General features: G+C 55.4%; 1 protein-coding gene across 16 annotated transcripts in view; it reads left to right on the top strand.

Annotated features, from left to right (window-relative positions):
• The window catches only part of NCOR2 (nuclear receptor corepressor 2), a 229,705-nt gene extending 224,046 nt beyond the window's left edge, over positions 1 to 5,659 (top strand). For 12 of the 16 annotated variants that reach the window (XM_065692712.1, XM_065692720.1, XM_065692710.1 and 9 more), the window contains 3 exons: positions 1,303 to 1,530; positions 3,154 to 3,333; positions 3,419 to 5,659. In XM_065692712.1, the coding sequence (XP_065548784.1) occupies positions 1,303 to 1,530; positions 3,154 to 3,333; positions 3,419 to 3,594 (584 nt within the window). In that variant the 3' untranslated portion in view covers positions 3,595 to 5,659. The remainder of the gene's footprint in view (positions 1 to 1,302; positions 1,531 to 3,153; positions 3,334 to 3,418) is intronic. The other 4 variants (XM_065692721.1, XM_065692726.1, XM_065692725.1 and 1 more) reach the window with 2 other exon arrangements.
• The last annotated feature ends 9,909 nt before the right edge of the window (positions 5,660 to 15,568 follow it).

Consider the following 15,568-nt stretch of genomic DNA (forward strand, 5'->3'; position numbering starts at 1 on the left):
TTAAGGAAGGAGTCTTGGCAAAGAGAGCCAAGCACGTCGGTGGTGTGAGGCCACTCACTGGTGTGTGTTTGGGAGAAGGAGCCTGCTCACATCAGCAGCTGGGATGAGAGGATGCAGCCAAGCAGAATTCGGGGTTTTAGGCCAAATTTCCTTAGAGCATCCCCTGGATAAACCCACTCCTGCTGTGCTGGAGGAAGGCATAAAGGCAGAGTGTAGGGAGCCTAAGGACAGGGTCTGCGGGAGGGGACCAGGAGAGACCCCGCCTGTTACAGAGAGACAAGTGAACCGGGATCCATCCCTGTCTGAGCAGAGGGGCGGTGATCCCAGTGCAAACACCCCTGGGATGGGACTGGGGGGGCGGGGGGGGTGCTGGCAATGGGGCTTTCCTCGCCAGCCTGCTGGTTTCATGTCTGTATTTTGCCCTTTGCTTGTTCCCTGTAACCGCCACATCGGGAATGACGGTGGCGTGGCTGAACCTAGTGCCCTCTGGTCCCTGTGCGGTGCTGCACCATAACTGCATGGCTTGAGACTCACAACCACGCGGACACACCACTTGCCTCTGCATCCTGTCCCATAGCCCCTGCGGGCCACCAGCCTGGGGGGAGGAAGGGAGCGGGCTGGGTGATGGGCAGGGGGCTGCAAAAGGGGGACAAAAGGATTCTCCCCTCTCCCCAGTACAGCCCCTCTCTGCAGGCTGTGTGCCCTCATCCAGGGCTGCCTGCCTTTGCTGCCTCTCATGCCAAGGCCAAATCCAGTCACCTCTTTCCAGTCAAGTGGTTTCTGGGGTGCCCTCTCTTCCTTCCCTGATTTTTCCTCCATGGGAGACAGCCCCAGTCTGAATTCCTGGCACACTGACTTGTGATCTGCGTGTGCATCCATATGGACCCCACATCCAGGTGACCCTCATCCTGCCCCCATGCTGGGAGCACAGCACCCCCTCTTCCCGCAGTTGTACAGTCACTCCCTGTGCCCAGTGACAACCCATTCCCCTCTGCCATCCTCCAAGCCCTGCCTGCCTGCAAATCCCCAATCCCAGACTAAGTCCCATCCCAGCCCACCGCCAGCCCCTGCCAATCCCTGGGGCGGGATGGAGCGGGGAGGAGGAGGAGGACGGGTGCATTGCAGCGCTTTAAAGAACAAGATGACAAAGTTTGTTGCTTTGCGAGAATGTGCTGACTGTTTGTTTCTTCCCTTCTCCCTTGTCTCCTTTCTCCCCCTTTCCCCGTCCCCCCCCATCTTTCTTCTCATTTGGCTCCCCCCCATCTCCCATCCCCTCTCTCCTCCCCTTCCCGTATCTCCCAGGGCTAATCAGTTGTAGGAGCCAGTCGGTCCAAGAGAATTCCAGTACCAACATGGGGTTGGAGGCAATAATTAGGAAAGCCCTAATGGGTAAATATGACGAGCAGTGGGAAGAGCGCTCACCTCTCAGTGCCAATGCTTTTAACTCTCTGAATGCCAGTGCAAGCCTGCCCGCTGCTATGCCCATAACTCCTGCTGATGGACGAAACGAGGACGTGCGCTCCTTGCCAGGTCTGCAGCCCTCTCCACCTTCGCTCTCTCTGTGTTATTAATTCTCAGCCTTTTACACTTCCCCTTTTGGGGGTGGATTTGTTCCTCCCCTCGTTTTTGTTCATTTTGGTTTCCTTTTCTCCCCTCCCTGCCCCAGCTTTGAGCTTTGTGAATCCGCTGATTAATCCTGGTCTTGTTTGACGTTCATTTAATGGTCTCAGAAGGTGCTGATGCTTTCTCTAAACCCACTGACTGCTCCTTTCCCCATTTGTTAGTTTTTAATACCTCCTTTTCCTTTTTTACACAATGTAAGGTTTATGGGGGCGGGGGGGGGGGAACCACACTCAAAAGATGGAAGCCATCAGCCTGAACAGCCACCCCGAACTGTCCGTAAGCCCTGGGTGGGATCGCTGGTCCCTAAACAAGGGAAGGAGCTGAGAGGGGGCCCGTGTGGGGGACATGGGGCAGGGTGGTGTTTCCCTCCCGACCCTAGGCTTGGGACAGCAGGGATTGGATGCAGCCTGGGACACAGAGGGTTGGATGTGACCTGAGGGTGCCTGGAGCAAGAGATGGAGCTTAAGGGAGTGTAGAAAGGAGAGAACTTTAGAGCGCAGGGCTGGGGTGAGCTGCCCAGTGAGCCCCAGCGGGGCTTGCAGAGCTGTTCGGGCACCACGGTGGGGGCTGCTCAGGCTCAGGAGGGGCTTGAGCAGAGCTCAAGGGTTGTTCTGCAGACCCCCGGTTAAGGAAGAGGAGGGGCGCGAGGGATGGATGGGGGAGTGTTTGCCCCCACCTGCCTGCTGAGGGCAGGTTGCCTCCTGCGAGCAGCCAGCACAGGGCACAGCAGCCGGTGCTGGGGTCACCCTTGGCAGTAAGGGCACAGAGCCCCTGAGGCTGAGGAGCAGGGTCCTCGGGGCACACGTGCGGCTTCCTCCAGGTCAGCTCACACCAGGCACTCTTCAGCTTGTTGCAGAAAAGCTTTTCTGGCTCCTGCATGAAACCAGCTTCTTCCAACTGTGCTTCCCCATGCCCGGAGACTGCCCGCCAGGCAGGGCGGGATGCAGAGCCCATCCATCCCTCCCCCTTTGGGAGCTCCCCCCTGGTTTAGCCGGGATAACGTCCCCAGCAGAGGCCCCTTCCCCTTGAAACCTTTCCAGAGCTGGCTGAACATCACCAGGGATTTTGCTGCAAGAACGGGTTAAAAACCATCCTGGCCATGTAAACCGTGGGAGCAGGGAATGTGCTCGGGGCTCCAGCACCCCTGTGGCTCCTTGGGGGTGTCCCTGCCAGCCAGCTGCACGTGGAGCTCCCGTCCCATGGCCCCTGTCTGTGGGCTGAGACCTGAGATCACTTGCGAGCAGACCCTACAACCAGCCCATCCAAAGCCGCACGGCCGCCCCAGATCCACTCCGTGGTAGCATCAACCCACAAAGCAGGGAGCTGCAGGGGGGGCACAGAAACCTCTTCCTGCCCACTGTGCAGAGCTCACCCCATCACCCTTGCCCACCGCAGTGCCACAGCCCTGGGCTGAGCTGTTCTCCTGCCACCAGCCACTTCTGCCGCCTCTCAAGGGGCAGCGCTGGGTTACCCGCACCCCCGCACCCCGTCCCGATGAGCCGGGTGACGAGCGGGCGCTTCTCTTTGCAGGAGGAGGGGGCAAGCCAAAGATCGCTGCCAGACCCAACAGCCGCAAGGCCAAGTCCCCGGCGCCAGGCCTGTCCTCGGGCGAGCGGCCGCCCTCCGTCTCCTCGGTGCACTCGGAGGGCGACTGCAACCGGAGGACGCCGCTCACCAACCGTGTCTGGGAGGATCGGCCGTCGTCCGCAGGTAGGGCTGGGGGGGACCTGTCCCCAGGGCCCCGTCGCCGTCGCTGCGGGGCTGACACTGACCCTGCTCTGCTCTCCCCACACAGGTTCGACGCCGTTCCCCTACAACCCGCTCACCATGCGGCTCCCCAGCGGGGTGGTGACGGCAGCTCCCGCCGCCCCGCTGCCGCAGGGGACCCCCGGCAGCCAGCACCACGCCTGGGACGAGGAGCCCAAGCCCCTGCTCTGCTCCCAGTACGAAACCCTCTCGGACAGTGAATGAAGCGAGCCCAGGGGCAGGGAGACGGCGACCAAACCCAGGGCACGGGGAGTGAATGGGGACGCGCGGGGCGAGCGCCCACCGCCCCGGCCCCGCCGGCTCTCACGAGCGAAGATGCAGGAGCAGAGCTGTTCTGGTTTTCCCTTTTCCTTTCTCCTCTTCCTTCCCCTCCCAACCCAGCCAGTTTGGGGAACGTTTTTATTTGGGGGTGATTTTTTTTTTGTTTGTTTCATTTTTTTGTTTTTTTTCTTTCTCAACATCTGGAAATTTCTGCATCCTCTTCAGCCTGAAAAGAAAGGAGAAAATAAGCCTTAACGAGACAAAACCCGAGGAACCCATCTTCGATCTTGGCAGCCTTGCTGGGCGCTGACCCCCGCGCTCCCCTGGCAATGGAGTTGAGGGGCTGCGGGATGCCGCCCTGCGTCCCGGCCCTGGGGCTGTGCCACGGAAAGGCAAAACCTTGAGCGGGTTCACACAAACAAGAGCACGGTTCAAGGAGCGAAGCAGGACGGAACGCCCCGGTTTGCTTCCCCCCGGGCTCATCTGAGGGCTGTTTGCCCATCGTACCCTGGGCACAAGCTCTCAGCAAGCTCCAGACGTGGCCGGGGTGAGCAGGAAGGGGGGGAATGAAGAGTTATTTCTTAAAACCACAAGAATTCCCGGTCCCTTTGGTGGAAGCGATCCCGGGCTCAAATGGGAGCGGGCAGGGATGTCCCCGCGCGGTGCCCCCCGAGGGGCTCGGTTGCTTTAAGTGCATTGTTTTCTGAACGGTGAGAAAAGGCAATTGTAAATTGTATTTGGTCTACAGGGTATATTTTTGATACCTTCAGTGAATTCTGTCAATATTTTACGCGAGGAAGGACTGGAAACCGCAGTATTCCACGTGCTGTGAGAGGTTCTGTTCTTACGTGCAGGCTTTGATGCGTTTGTCCATTGTATGGAAGGGTTTAAAGGAAAAGAGGAGGTCACGCTGATCCATCCGTGTTAACCCGTAAGTCAGGAGAATGTATGGACTTAGCTTAAAAGATACCAAACCGAAATCTTGCCATGGTTGCAGGGCCCCCGTTCCACCCGCACCTTTGCTGACTCAGCAGAAGCCGTTTGCCTGGTTGTAGATGTTGGTTCTCCAGAGCCCCCCCCCACCCCCCGGGTGCAGGGGCAGGAGCCGGCGTGGCAGGGACTTCACCACGAAAACGTCAAGAAAACACCCAAAAAAAAAAAAAAGGAGAAAAAAAAGACAAAAGAAGTTTTTATTGTATTTTTGTGATACCCACGAATGCTCCGCGTTGCGTTCTTTTGTTTTCATTCCATGATGTTGGCTCATATCTGCAGTTACATGGGTAAAGAACAAATATTAGACTCTTTTTTTTTCTTTTCCTCATTCAATTCTGCTTTTCTTGCTCTGGGGGGAAAAAAATATGGCAAAAAAAGGTAAAAAAAAAAAAAATAATACAAGTATTATTAACTGCTTTGCATCCTGTTCATCACTAGAGGAACCCAGAGCCTGGCACAGGCGTGCTGCAGGCGCCCGGATGGACCCGACGCGCGGGTCCCTGGATCTTTCTGTTCCCCCTGCATCGCTCCCAGGTTGATTCTGATTTGGAAGCCAAGCGAATGCTGGTGTTTGTTGTTTGTTTGGGGTTTGTTGTTTCGGTTGTTCCCTGTTGTTGGTTTTTTTACAATGTACAGGTTTTTCATGGTCAGCCACGGGTTTTGTGTCTTTTCTGTTGTGCTTTTTTCTTTTTTATTTTAAAGAAAAAACAAAAAAACAAAAAAAAAAAAAAAAAGAATTCCGAGTCCATGCACAAAAGCTGTGGAAGTTTGTCCGTTCCCAGGTGCTCGCTGCTGGTGTCTGCGTGGCTCTGACGGGCACAAGCTACCCAGAGCTGGGGGCTGGGCAGAGCGCTCTTCCTGGCTGGTGCAGATGTGGCTGGGAAAGAAAAAAAAAAAGGAAATCCCAAATCTGACCCATTTCAAAGCCGCCTCCTTTGACCTGTTTGGGGGAAAAAATAGGGAAAAGGAAAGAAACAAATCACAGCAAAGAATAAAGTTCCCACTTGGCACAGTAGCGATACTGTGTGCTGCGTTGGTGTCTCCGCACATCCAGGAAGGTGACGGTGGAAGGTGCATGCGGAGCGACCGGTATCCCTAGGGCAGTGTTTGGGTATCTGACACCAACCCCACATTGGGAAGCACCACAGATTCCAGCCAGGAGCTGCGGAGCTGCCCTCAGACGCCCTGGCTGGAGCAGGGTTTGGTTGTTCTCCGCATTAATGCCGGCAGCACTTGCCCATGGTGGTGCCTGGAGCCATGGGATGGAGGGTGAGGAGCTTGTGCTGATGCTGCAGCCGTGTTTCTGTTCCCTGGTTTCCACCATGTCCTTTGTGTGTGCAGGGTGAGGGTTGGCGCTGGCGGGGCTGCAGCACAGCCGATACCCGCGGCTGTGCCGTGAGGCTGCCAAAGGGGTCTGCAGATGTTTGAGAGGTTGCTTTGGTCCTCGGGGGGTTCGTGGCTCGGTGCTGGTGTGGGCGGGCAGAGGGCATCGACCATCGGTGCTTGCGGGAGGGGACGGTGCTGTGGGGCTGCGGTGGAGTGACCCCAGTCACCGCCGGGCTCCGTCAGCCTCGCACCCTGCTCATTGGGATCCTTTGGGATCGCGTCTGATGCATCGCTGATGTTCCCAACTCTCCTGCGTGTCCCCGTGACACCAGGAGTGGGCTAGGAGGGGAGCAGCCCCTGGCCATGCAGGGACACATGCGGGGTTTGATCCTGCACTCAGGAATCTCCATTGCTTGGAGCTCAGCCCCACTGCACAGCTTGGGTTTGGTGCTTTGTCTTCTACATCTCCATCATCTGCTCTCTCCACACATGCCCCATCCCACCACAGACCCTGCTGCAGCAGGGAACACAGAGGGCAGTTGCCATCAGGCAGCTTTGAGCCCCTTTGTTGCGGTGCTGGAGCAGGGAGCATCGTCCTGCTGCGGATGAATGGATTAGGGTCAGATCAATGGGATGAGGCCCACAGCTGCTCGATGGGGATGCGCCCAGCCCTGGGGATCTGCTGTGGGGTGATGCCCCCATTTCCCTGCTCACACATGGGCTGGGGGGAGCACAGGGAAAGGGGGAGTTGCTGTCCCCATCCTGCCCTCCTCGTGCTCCCCACCTGCTCACCCCTCATCCAGCGACCAAAGCATCCCCAAGCATCCCGAAACCTCATGACAGGCTCCGACCAGAGATACTCACATGGAACTGTTAAATACCCCAAGTTTAAAGTTAAGGTTTGTGACTTGTAACAGGCAAACAAGGTATTGGACGATTTAATCGCTTGGGCCGTAGCGGGAGGGGGGAAGCATCTCTCTTTTGTACCACAGCCTGTGCATAGCTGCTGGGAGGTGAGCTGTGCCTCAGCCAGGGCTCTACAGAGGGACCGCTGGGTGCGAATACTGCCGCAGCTTGCTCCAGAGGGGAGGGATTGCTCTGCTCGAGGCGAAGGGGTTTTGTTCACTGTTTGTTCCTCGCCGTGCAGTGCGGGCAGCAGCGTCCGAACGCTGCCCTCCTGGTTACAGAATAAAGAATAGCAAACAAACCGACCCGAACAACCAAAACCACCTGCTTTGGCAGCAAAACACAGCGCGCTCCCGCGGGGCGGATGCTGGGGTGGGTTGGGGATGCCTGTGCGGATGGGGCATTGATGGGGTGTCCGAGGTAAAAAGGGCTGAGACGGGGCAAAGGGACGGTGGCAGTGTTGGGGTACCCCAGGATGTGCGGCGCGCTTGGCCCAGGGCTGATACAGCTTTGGTTGTGCGGTGCGTGCCCACCGGCTGCACCGCGACCATCCCATGGCACTGCTGGCAGTGGGGCTGATGGAAGTACCTGGCTCCCCTCCCAAGGGACTGCAGAAGCTGGTGGTACCCAAGGATGGCTGCGGGACCACAAATCCCTTTGCTGAATGCCCCTAACCGAGAGATACCTGCATGTGTGCCAGCATCGAGCAGGGGTGATGCTGGAGGACACCTTGGCTTCGTTGCTCCCCGACCAGCAGCCAAGGTAAACATTGTTCAACTGTGATTGAAACTTAAAATAGAACTTCAGTGGGATTTCGGAAGAAAATGATTTAGAAATGGTTCTTCCGGCGGTGGGTGATCCCACACGAGCCCTGCAGGAGGTTTTTGGGAGGCCAATGAGCCACTGCCTAAAGAAACAGCAGCCCTGGTATCTATTTGCAGGTGTAGATTGCTTGACCGCTGCCATCCATCCCATGGGGTTTGACTGTGGGGTGTGTGACTTTGATGGGTCCCCAAGTTCCCCTCCTGCATCTGCATCCTCGGGGATGATGCTCGAGGAGCTCTGACCACTGCTGTGGGGTGTGTGAGGTGATGAATGTGGGGTATAGAGCCAGGGGTATGGCTCTGGGTGAGGGCAGAGTCACTGCATGGAATGTCATGCAGTGAAGGGCTGTTGGCTGGAGAAGTGGATTTTACATGGATTATGTTCTCCTGGGAGCAGCAGGATTCCTGCCGGGGTGTCCCCTGCCTTCAGCTCAGCTCCGTTTCAAGTGGACACCGTGGTCCGAGCCGCTGCACATCCTGGAGGAAGGCTCCCAGTGCTGAGTGACCGCTTTGTCTGCCCAGGGGTTGTCCAAAAGGCTCCTGTGCTGGCGAAGGATCCTCCTACACCCTCACCATCCCTCCCGGTGCGTACCCACATCAGCCAAACCTGCCTGCTCCAGCCTCCACGCGCTCCTCCGGTGACCACTCCCCTGGCGGGGCACTGGGCAGATCCTGCTGGCTCTTGGAGATCGGTCTGGAGATCTCCAAACCCAGTGATTTTGCTGAAATCCTCCCTGGAAAGGCCTTTGCCCTATTTAGAGCCAAGCTGCTCAGCCTCTCGCACCAGTTTAAACGCTGATGAGGGCTGACAGCAGCAGCCCTGGTCAGGAATTCACCCTGATGCTGAAGAGGCAGAAGGTGGGAAGACTCAAGTCAAGGCCGGTGCTTAGGATTTAATGATGGAAAACTTCAGCTCTACTTGAACAGCTCTCACGTAAAGAGACAAAAATGAAAAGGGACAAAAGCAGATGGCTTTAAAGCAGTCAGAAGTGCAGACTTGTATTCTGATGGGAAGGCAGGCAGGTTTTGACTGGAGAAGGGAAGATGAAAGATGGTCCCTGCTGCCTTTGCCCTGGACAGAGGCTGTGAGGAGCGTTGCGACCGTCTCCTGGTGATGAATTTGTGTTTTGCTGGGATTATGAGGATTATTTTGGAAAGAGTTAAAGCAAGAGGAAGATTTTTAGCTGGGCCAGGCTGAGTTATAAGAATGGAGAGGAAAAAGCATGAGGTGAGGTTGTCCTTGTTGTGTGAGCCAGGGCACTGTGCTGCTTCAGCATCCTCCCTGCAATCTGCGTATGCCCTTTGGGTGATGGGGAGAGGGATGCGGATGTGGTACCCAGTGATGAGCAGGGAGAGATTGGAAAGAAGATATATATATATATATATAAATATGGGTGTGTATATATATATATATGTAATGTGTATATATATATACACACACACATATACATATAAATGTGTAAAACACGCCAGAACACAAAGCCCATGTGCCCATAGCACCCAGCAGAGCAGGGACTCTTCAACTCAGCATCTGCCTGGGTCAGACGTGCCTTTGGCCAGGAAAGCCGGTCACCATCCCTGGTCTCCTTACAGCAGGAAGCATTTCATACTCTCCTGACAATTGCAATCCATCCAGGCATTCGTCAGTTCTGGTGATCTGCTGTGAAATTATACATGCTCTGTGATAATGATGCAGAGGGTAAAGAGCTGATCTTGGCAGGGGATGAGACATTCGGGGCTGGCGAGTGGCTTGGAAGGAAAACAGAGAGGCTTTTGATGGGATGCCTGGCTCTTATCAGCACTAGGACACTGAAGGGCGTTGGGCAGGGGCGTTTGGGCTGGCTGAGCTCTGCCTTGGCTTGTGTGCCCCTCTGGGCAGAGCTGGGCTCTTGAGGTCCTTGGGAACGAGTGTCGCTGTGCGGGCATGGGTCGGAGCGGAATTAATTGTCAGGTTTATTTAAGCTCTCGTTCTTGGCCTCCTGCAATCACCCAAACGAGAGTTTGTCAGGGCTCCAGGCAGCGCAGGGCTCCTAAATCACTCACCACCAACGGGAGCTGGAGCAGTTGTGTGCGGAGCAAGCTGTGTCAGCCCCGGTGAAGCGCAGGTGCTCCGAGGAGCCTGTGGGATGCTCGCAAACAACGAACCCAAACAGAACCGCAGAAGAGCTCCGGAAACAAAACCCCTGCAGCCTGGGGCTGGCACAGCTGATGTTGAGGGGAAATCCCCTCCCAGGGTGCAGGATTCAAGCCCCATGGAAGCTGGGTTAAAAGGCAAAGTCCTTGTGCTGCTTTCGAGGTTTTTAGGGCAGATCAGGCTTGGGCTCTGGCCTCACCGGCCTCAGGGGCTCCCTCCTGCTGGCACAGCAGTGATGCCGCAACCGGGGACACGGGAGAGCATCCGGATCCCATCCGAAGAGGGACCACATCCGTGTGCTGCGCACGGCAGCCCCGGTGTAACCACCCACAGATGAGGCTTCCCCCTTGTTGACCTGGTAAAAGGAGAACAGGAACAACTCCTCTGCCCGCGGCCTCGAGATCAGCTTTGCCACCTACATCGTGGCGAGAGCATCGCTCACGCATCGGCTGGAGTCTGCCTGTTTGAGGAGGCCGGGGCGTTTCCGGGCTTTGGGAATAATCCAAGCGTTCCCCCTGTAACCTGGCGAGGCGCGGGGTGTTAGCAGCGGTGGTAAACTCCATCTGGAGAGCTCCGCTTTGAAGTCGGACGCTGTTTTAAACTCTGCAGGGTACTTTCAGTTAGGAAAAGCAGCGGTTGTCAGTGGAGACTGATCTCGGTCCAGGTATTTTTTCTGCCCCCCCCGACTTCTCTCTGTATTTATTGGTCATTCGCAATCTCTTTGATGACGAGATGCATGGAGAAAACTCAGTGCCAGGGGACAGGAAACACCGACGGCACCAGCTGCGCTGTCCAGCCCTAGTGACAATGGTGTATTTAGAGCTGTCATTACTAACGGGACCTCATGGAGGGAGCAGAAGCCCTGAGGAGGGCTGGTCTGAGGTCTCACCCATGGGTGCGCAGCCCTCACCAAGCCAATTGCTCCACGTGTGCAGGTCAGCATTAGCACAAACCACTGCGCCTGCAGGAGAGGGGCACCTCCGTGCGCTGCTGGGGACCCATCTCCTGCCTCTGCTGGCGCAGCAGGAAGAGAAGGCTCCCTGCAGAGCAGGATGCAGACAGACACCATGCAGAAGGCTGCTCTCAAGCGGCACATCCCTGTTCAGCACGCTCCCCAGACTGTGCGGAGTGGCTGTCAGCACATGTGATGGGCCCTGAATCGGCTCCAGCGGGACACGGCCTCTGAGGAGGTTTGGACCCCACTGACTCGGGTGCTTGTTTGCGAAGGCAGGTCTGTGGCTGCGCGATCCCGATCCAGCCCTGCCAGGATCCAGGAGTATTTTCTGCTGCTGTTTCATCCTGATCCCTTTCCAGAACGCGAAGCAGCTGCCAGAGGTCAGACGCAAGGAGCCTGGTCGGTGCGTGCCTGGAGATGGGTGCCAGGTCTGGGTCTGCATTCCAGTTGGACCGAAGCAGAGCTTTTCCCCATGGGGATGTTAATCCTGGGCCTTGGCTTGGAGCCACCTCCAACGTTCATGGGTTTGGAACCAAAACCGAGCGTCGTTCTGTTCAAGGGAAGAACAAATCCTTAAACCCCGACTCTGGAGAAGTCATAACCAATTCAAGCATTGCTGGCTCCTTAGCACTGAAACCCATCAGCTTCACCCCCTCTGGACCCATCTTTAAGCTCCCAGTCCCTGTGGGCTGCTGGACCATCCTGCTCCCCATCAAACCAGCAACAGCCCCTGAGCTGGAGCTGCCTCCTCTGTCCATTGGTGAAGGAGAAACCGAGCAGCAGAGGTTGGAAACCAAATAGCAGAGGTTGCTCTTGGGTCTCTTTGTGGGGGAGGGCAACCTTTTTATTAGGTCCAGATGTTGCTTTCTGCCCCGGGCCATGCTGGGAAGTAAAGCGAAGTGTGTTACTGTTGGCTGGAAGAGCCTCCTTGGAAACAGGCTCGAAGGCAGCGGGGTTTCTCCTGCACCCTGTTACCTGGGGGAGATGGGCCAGCACAGGAGGCACAGGCAAGGAGTCACCCTGCTGCTGAGCAGCCCTCTTCCCTTTGCTCCCAGCAGTGAGTATGGCTTCATCCAGCCGCCCGCTTCCCCGGGGCTCTTGGGTACCTGGTGTCCCCAGGCTGACGGCACCCACAGGGAGCGTTATCCCCATCACTGAGCTGACAGGTCCCTTTGGACCGATTCCTGTATTGAGATGTGGAGATGGGGCACTCTGTGGGGGTAAGGCTGCTCTCCAGATGTTACTTTTCACCATTAGGCAGTGTTTAAAAGCATATGTGATATTTTTCCCCCCTTTCCGAGTGCATTGAGAGGAGAGACCTTTGGAGGGGTGAGCGTGTGGGGAGGGCAGCAGGACCTGCCCCCGGAGCAGCCGCTCCTCCGCAGATGAAGCTGTTCCATCAAGCGCTGAGCTGGTCCCTTTGCCGCTGGCTCTGCTGGGCTGTGGCTGACGGAGCCGGGCTCCATCGGGTCCCGGCAGCCGGTGCCAAGCCTGGAGGCCCTCGGAACACGTGGCTCATTAGCAGTGCACTTCAGCTGGGGCTGGGGCTCGCACAGAGGCTGGTGCTGCCAAATCGTTCACAAGCCCTGGAGGACTCAGAAAGGGCCCAAGCTGCAAAGTTCAAGGGCAGAATGGAGGCAAAGCAGTGCTGTGCTTAGCGAAGTACTCGAGCAGCGAGCGCGGCTCCACCATTCCATGCTCCGCTCCAACTTCACTTCGATACAGGCTCAGGACAGAGCTGTAAGGATGCTCAACTCCTCTGCTAGATGCTAGCTAGGAATCTGTGTGGCTTTGGGTGCTATCTCCTCTGGTTCAATCTATATTGCAGGGTAACGCCTGTGCTTAAGCAGCCAAGGATGCTCCTAGAGAACTGAGATGCTGCTATCCCGTAATGTCTCACTAGAAGCTAGACCTGAAGCTAAAACTCCAGCTCGGCACCTCCAAGGCCATCTACTTGGGTAGGTAGGTCCCTACCATGATGTTCATCATCACCCAGCCAGCCAAAGGCACTGGGGATGCCAGTGCTTAACACCATCCCCTGTACTCAGTGTTCTGTGAGTGCTCAGGCACTGGAATGGGTTGCCCAGGGAAGTTGTGAGTGCTCCATCCCTGGCAGTGTTCAAGGCCAGGCTGGACAGAGCCTTGGGTGGCATGGTTTAATGTGAGGTGTCCCTGCCCATGGCAGGGGCGTTGGAACTGGATGATGTTAAGGTCCTTTCCAACCCAAACTATTCTGTGATTCTACAAAGAGGTCAAAGAAGAACACAAAGGCTTTTATTTCCTGAGACATTTGTCAGCAAGGCAAATGTGCTCTTTAAAATCCACTGTGTTTTCCTTGCTGCCCTCCCATGCAAAAGGCAAATGGACTTTCACAAGCACAGAGCAGGGTGCTGGCTTGTGTCCTGTATAATCCGGTGCTTGAGGATTCCGATGAGGAATCGGTTGGATCACTGCTTATCAGTAAGCAGGGTATATTTAAATGAAATGGGCAGATTTCAGCACTACATCTATAATCGCTGGTGTGTTCCTCTCCTGCCCTGATTATTTATGTTGAAAATGATAAATGAGGGATTGATGGTTCTAGCTGGCTCATGAATAATCAGGTTATTTCACTCTAGAGCCCCAGGGGAAGGTAATGTTTCCACAATCCTCCATCAAAGGGAGAATGCAGTTTGCACGCCTCTGTGTGTGTGCTGCTCATTCCTCCACTGCCTCGCACTTGGCTTGGTTTTGCACGCTCCCTCTGCAAGTGTGCACATCCCCACAGCGCATCCCAGTGCCAACACAGGTTCCCAGTCCGTGCAACCCCTTGGTATGGTCACCTGCAGCCATGCACAGGGTGATAGGAGGTGATGGGCATCTTGTGATGGGAGGCTGCATGGCCAGGGTGCAAGCCTGGTGCTCTGGGAAGGTGCAGGGACTGCAGCAGTCGCCTTGGAAGCAGCCCTGATCCCATTTGTATTTCAAGGAGTGGGTCTCAGGGTTTGCTTGTGAGACAGGGAGAGCCCTGGGGAGATGATTTGTATGTTTATGTATATAGCAATATCTAATCACTGGGCTCGGAACAGGCTTGGGAAGGGAATCTGGAGGTGGTTAGCTGGAGAGGAGGATATCTTCATGCTAGAAATGTGCTGTCCGCCTGTTTGCAGGGTAGGAAGGATACGATGGGAATCAAAGGCTTGGCAGGATGAGCATTTTCATCCTCATAGACGTGAACTCCCCATCTGTCCTGGGCTCTGAGGCGTGGAACTGTTTAGATCCAATATCATTATTAGAAGCAGAAAATAGAGCTCATAAAACTCCCTCTTTACGCCCCAAAAAAGCAATTCCAGGACCCTCTATCCTACTTGTGAACAAGCCATTCCTGCATTGATTTTCCTGCTGCGGCTGGGCTCATTGCCAGGGGAAGGGGACTCAGTGCTCCAGCAGAAGCTGAACAGCCCTGGGATAGGCCCTTGCTCCTCTCCTCTGGAACCAGACCTGTTTAGAAACAGGCAGGGGAGCTGGGGATGGTCAGCGTGGTGGCAAACCTGCACGGCCGAGCCGCCTTCCTGCTGCGCCATGCGGTAACTACAGAGGCTGCATCTGTGGTGGGAATCGCTCTCCCAAGCAACAGGCTGAAAATCAGCACTATAGAGACTTACACAGACTTACAGGCTGGGCAGGCACTGCAGAGAGCAGTCGGGATGGAAGCCACCAAGTCGCCACCAGACCAAGCATCCAGAGGCCCATGAAGCCACCCTGGAGTCTCAACTGCTGATGCTCAGGTGTCCCCAAGGCACTGAACATGCGTCAGGGGACAAGAGGAGGCTTCAGAGCTGCATCTAGAGCATCTCAGGTGGGTTTAGTCACCTGGGAGGTAGTTGTGGAGCTACAGGGTCATCTGCACTGGGGACAGAGGGACCTCGAGGCATATCCCATCCTGTGTCTGCTCTCTGCAGAGATGGCCTAAGTGACAGTTCAGCATCCTGTGCCACAGGAGATGCAGTTCATGCAGATGCCATGACATGCATCAGTTCAGGCATAATGTTGGTGGGTCCTTTGCATGGGTATGGATTCATGACAGTGTAACAGGACAATACAGCTTCCCTGCAGCTTGGCATTGCCAAAATCTTCCAAAGAGACTTCTGCACATCCAGGCTGTGACATTACCATCTGCTGAGCACAGGGAGCACAGACTTGCATGTGGTAACTTCAACCCGATGGCTTGGTAGCAGGGTAAGGTTTTACTGCTCCAGCATCAGGTAAGCTTCTTTATCTGGCAAATCTGTGTTATTTGTTGACTCTGCCTAGCTCTGGAATGAAATCTGATGAAGGCATCTGTTGTTCCCTTGCAGCTCTGCTTTGTTGAGCAGAATGGGGATCCCAGCATGTGGGGTTTTATTGTTATTTAATTTGTAGTTGCCCATTATCAGCAACTTCTTTTAGGTGAGGCTTTTGGCATTTTACGCTCGGCATTCTTGCTGTCTGTAAAAGCAGCCTAAACCTTTCCTTCTGTTCATAAAGGCGTCTAGTCTCAATTTGAAGTCCATCCATTATAACTTCAGCACCTTGTAATCCCTCAGAGATATGTGCAATTACTCTCTGAAATATCCAAGGAGCAAAACTAATACCAAGCATCATCTGCTTAAATTTACAACATCCAAATAGCGCAGTAAAAGCCACTAGCTTAGGGCTTAGCTCATCTGAGCGCACTTGCCAAAACACATATCCTGCATCTAACACTGCTTTTGCTGCTGAGGATTTAGCTGCCACCTCAGGAATCTTCATTGGACAGCA

This window comes from Lathamus discolor, chromosome 12 (genome assembly GCF_037157495.1).
Source record: "Lathamus discolor isolate bLatDis1 chromosome 12, bLatDis1.hap1, whole genome shotgun sequence".
Taxonomy (NCBI): domain Eukaryota; kingdom Metazoa; phylum Chordata; class Aves; order Psittaciformes; family Psittacidae; genus Lathamus; species Lathamus discolor.